At 35.2% G+C, this 4,871-nt stretch overlaps 1 protein-coding gene across 1 annotated transcript; it reads right to left on the bottom strand.

The window, feature by feature from the left end:
- Positions 1–298: 298 nt before the first annotated feature.
- Positions 299–4,198, bottom strand: CDF1 (cell growth defect factor-like protein (DUF3353)). Its single transcript, XM_059599428.2, has 6 exons — positions 4,013–4,198; positions 3,483–3,599; positions 3,213–3,298; positions 1,852–2,234; positions 667–743; positions 299–571 (listed from the first exon to the last, which is right to left on the bottom strand). Exons 2-6 carry the CDS (start codon positions 3,542–3,544, stop codon positions 421–423), a joined length of 759 nt encoding a protein of 252 aa, XP_059455411.1. The 5' UTR covers positions 3,545–3,599; positions 4,013–4,198; the 3' UTR covers positions 299–420.
- Positions 4,199–4,871: the final 673 nt, after the last annotated feature.

Genomic DNA, 4,871 nt, shown 5'->3' with positions numbered 1-4,871 from the left:
CCCAACTTGAGGGAGCCTAACCCACCTTAAAATAGGCCTAATGTTAAACGCACATTTCAATTGCTGAAAAGGAGGGCCATGTTTTCCTTTATCCAAGGGCCAGGCTTTCCCCTTCAAAGATGGGCTTTTTTTAGTGAAAACGGGTTGGATCTTTTCAAAGCACAGGTCTTCTCAAACAAGCACACACAGTTAGGGAGGCTGGAAAAAAAAAGTACATTACTCAGAGAGAGAGAGTAACAGCTTTTAATCCTAGTCACAGGCTGCATTTCTTTCATAAACAATCACACACAGTTAGGGAGGCTGGAAAAAAAGTAGATTACTCATAATTCCATCAATATAAAAATGTTGCAAGGATTGTTGTTGCCCTAAACTTTCAGAAAACAAATAATAGTAAATGGTGATGATAGCGTCGATGGAATTTTACTTGAGAAAAGTACAAGCAAGAAATAAGAAGAAATATACTACAAGAGAAGTTAGGAGTTCTAGCGTCCAAGTTGGGTGTAATAGCATTGCTGGAATATTGGGGACCAGGAGAGAACCACATATCCAGCCGCTCACAAGAGCACCAAGTCTGTGATGAAGCAAACAAACATGTAACTAAAAGAACATGAAACAGAAAATGGATTGAAAATTTCTACTTTTGTCAGGTTTTGGATGTAAACATACCCGATAATGGAAGCCCTGGCCAAGCTCTTTGTTTTCTCATTGAGGAAATATATGCAAGCTGCCAAAGAAACTGCAACCTGCATCGAAAGATCTTCTCTTTACTTCATCTATATAGTGCTTAGGGAGAGGAGAGGAGAAGAGAAGGCTATAAGAATGTATAAACATTCAGAAGCATAAATGCTGAATAATGATGGGAAAATATCACCCTGGTGCAATGGTGAGGAGTGGGAAGGTTTTAGGTTTCAATTCTCACTCCTCACCATGACAAAGTGTACAAGAATATCTCAAGTCAAACAATAAAAACAATGGCTGAAGAAAATTGACTAAAATAATAGAATCACAAGCGAGAGAAGACATTTTTTATTGAGTTCAGAAATGTTTATCGGAACACCTCAAGGTCTATCTCAACAAAGCCACGCTACAGAAGGAACCTGCCATACATTCAAACCATGTTGGCTCATGACATAAAGGCACATTATATTCCTAAAAGTTATCATGTTACTGTTCACAGTACCAGACAGGTCCTCCTTTTTTAACTCGTTATTGCTTAATGTCATTCCAAATCCTCATAACTTTTAACTAACCTTTGTTATCAAAGATAGCTAAAATCTAAATCCTTTAAAGAATTTATTCTTGTTTATCGGAAACACTATTTTTAAATAAAAGCGACACTACATCATCCAATTCTTGATTTTCGAAATAGGTTTTATGCATACTAATTCTTAAAAGATATGGTTCTCTGCCTAAGGATCAGTTCCATTGCAGATGGCCCAGCAAGGTGGCTGCCCAAGATCCTACCCATTTGTTCAGAATGACTGGTCTTTTTTTCTTTTCTTTTTTTTAAATTCCTTAAAGAAAAAAGAAAAGAAAAGAACAATTTACTAACACTCCTTTATATCAGGAAATTGTCATCATAATGATGCGAGTTCAGCATCCATTAACCCCCTTTACTACCATTTTCTTTTCCAATTTTCAACAACTTGCAACAACAATTGATTGCAAGAAATCAGACCAGCAGTTACTAGATACTCCACATTTTAGAAGGGAGGCTTATTTGGACAAGATTCTTGATCACAGAGAACAAGCAAGTTAAAATTAGGCTCCAAGTCATAGAACTGGATAAAATTGGAAGGACAATGATGCCTCGTTCTTATAAGATGCCAAGATAAAGAATATATAACAAACCTGGAAAGCAGGTCCACCATCAGCAGAATTCATGATACTCCAGCCACCCATAAACGCAAAGAGGAACAATCTTCTAAAAATAACATCAGTTGGAGGAAGTTCCACAAAATCCAGCAAGCTCTTAACCCAAGGTGGAGATTCTTCCACTTTCTTCTTCAACTTGCTTTTCAAATTAATTTTTGTTTTCTTCCTGTGTTGGAAGCTAGCCATCAGTATTTTCTCAAATGCAGCTTCTATTGATTCCTCACTTTTCTCATGGCCAGTATATTGTTGCAAGAGGAAATTGCGTGATCCCCAAATTTCTTCCTCAGAGGCATCGTGGCTAACACCAAGGCGTTTATAAGGATCCCACACTCTTAATCGAGGAAATTTCTGGACATTACCTATGGAAAGAATATAAATATTTTGTAAGGATATATCTGACTAAGGGGTATAAATTTCAATGCAAAACAATCAATGATTCACACCATCTATTAAACAAGCCTGAGTAAGGACAATTTTTAGTATGATTCTTTTGAGCATACAAAGGTGCAAACTCATCCATTCCAACAAGAAATGAAAGAGAATTTAAATGCAGGAAACAAAGTTGAATAATAAGAGTATCATATACTCTTAATTGATAAGAAAGGAACTCTCAAGTGAATTACACCACATTTTTGGTTATACGGTAGGTTTCCAGTCAACATAATAAATCATGTATTCCCTACCCAGACCATTCTCCATGATTGGGATACATTTAACAGACTAGCTGAGGCAACAAAACCTTTTAGAAGATAAGATTCGAACTTTTTCTTAACACATAAGGTTTGTTGAAGGACAGAACTATAATACTGGCTCTGAATATCTCACCTTAGCTTCCCATTGCTGCCCTTTTCTTAGAGCCTTACCAATTACCATTACTTCCAACCCTAAATAGTGGAAGTGAAACTGATATACTCAATTCAAGCTGAACATTTCAGAATGAAATGCAATCGATAAACAGAATAGTAACCCAAAATTCATTTTTTTGTGACTAATCAGCAGGAAAGTACACAATCACTTGTATGATTATTAGGAAAACCCCACATCAAATATCATCCTCCCCTACAATCACAAAACTATAAATGTATCAACTTGCAAGATAATTCCTAGTCTCAAAGACCCGAACTTTTTTTGGAAGAACTTGCACTCAAAATTATTTTCCATCGGAACACATAGCGTTTACTACATTCTTCTTATATCTATTTTCATGGAAATACAAACAAAAATAAAATAAAATCCCTACAGCTCATTTTTTACAGATAAACCCAATACAGAATTAAAGTCACGTTAACATCAAACAAAAACTAATTAGAAAAAGGGGGAGGGGGAAGGGGGAATACCTTCATACGGTGCATCCAAAGCACATTTGGGGCTTCTAAAAGTGATGCCACACATTTTCGGGTTCTTCGCATTTCTACAGAAGAAACTACAAAACCCACAAAACAAAAGCATAATAACAATATAAAATTAAAATTGTAGAAATTGATTCAAAATAAATAAACTTAAATGTATCAATTGAATTACCAAAAGAGAAATTTTCAGAAAAATGAAATTCGAGATTCAATTAGACTTTCCCATTTAGAGATAAAAATAAAAAAGAAGAGACTCACGGTTTTCTGGGAAGGAAATGAGTGGAGAGCGTAGTAGCCTCGGAGAGCAAGAGGGACGCCATGTTCGGTGGATCGGATCAACTGTGTTGAGAGAAACCCTAATTTGAGGACACCATGCTGAACAGTGAATAAAATCAGATCAAGAAACATAACTAATGCTCCGTTTGGCTGCCCAGAAATCTTCAAACTTTACATAATTTCACAATTCAACAGAACAAGCGCCAGAATCCAAACTAGACTAATTCAACTATATAGCAGCTAACACTTTCTTCTATTTCTATTTCCCTTAGTTTTCTCGCCAACTAAACAGAAAATGAAACTTTCAAAGCCAAAAAAAACATATATAAAACATGTAGAGACCTGCAGCGACGTACACGTGGAGAAGTTGATGCATATCTAGTCAAGATTTCAGTGGCAAATTAATTAAGCAGAGTCGGGATCAAATTAATTTTGGCCAAGGTTTTTCCCAAATTTCTCTAACCCTAAAACCCCAAAAGCCCAAAGTAATTAGATCTCAGAGAAAAACTTACATGAAAATGGTCACCAAGGCAGAGAGAACGACGAACGGAGGTAGAGAATGCGGAGCCGCCGAGAGGAGAGGAAGACGAGAGAGTGAGTGAGAGGAGGAGAGGCCGGAGAGAGAATGAGCGGATGGGCTAGAGGGCGTCGAGAAAAAGAGACAACTGTAAGATTAGGCTGAAACAAAACATGTTGAAAGCCTAAGACGAAACGACGTCATTTCAATTCATTTTATATATATATATATATGGGCGACCACTTTTAGCGATTAATGGTCGGTTGTTATTCTGGTTACCGGTTATAAAATTAAAAATTATATTTTTAGAGGTATGTTACGGTGCGAAAGCATTCTCAATGAATGAGCCATATTTTTATGTAAAACAGCTTTTCAAAACTTACTTTTATTTAGTTTACTTAAGCCATTTTTATATGTCTCTACATCCGATTAATTATATTTCTATCTATTCTATTAAAATATTATAAAAAGCAATAAAAGTTTTGGGAAAAAGAGAACATGTAGAGAAAAAGTAGGAAAATATTTGAGAAAAAGAGAAAATAGGTGAGAGAAACAATGAAAAATAATATAGCTCCCTTGAAAAGTGCTGCTACATTTAGCTTTTTTAAAAAACTTTTCCAATCAAATATCTATTTTACATTTTCTTTTGGCTAATCCAATGTAGGGGTTTTTTTAAACATTTGAAAAGTCATTTTAGATAAAAGTAACATTTAGCTCTTCTATTGGAAATGCTCTAACACTGTAATATAAAAATAATGTAAGAGCATTCATAATGGAGAAGCCAAATTTTTATGTAAAATAGCTTTTCAAAACTAATTTTTATTTAGTTTAGCTAATGAATTTTTAAATGCCTC

This window comes from Corylus avellana, chromosome 7 (assembly GCF_965113065.1).
Source record: "Corylus avellana chromosome 7, dhCorAvel1.hap1.2, whole genome shotgun sequence".
Taxonomy (NCBI): Eukaryota; Viridiplantae; Streptophyta; class Magnoliopsida; order Fagales; family Betulaceae; genus Corylus; species Corylus avellana.
This window is presented reverse-complemented; position numbering and strand designations above follow the sequence as displayed.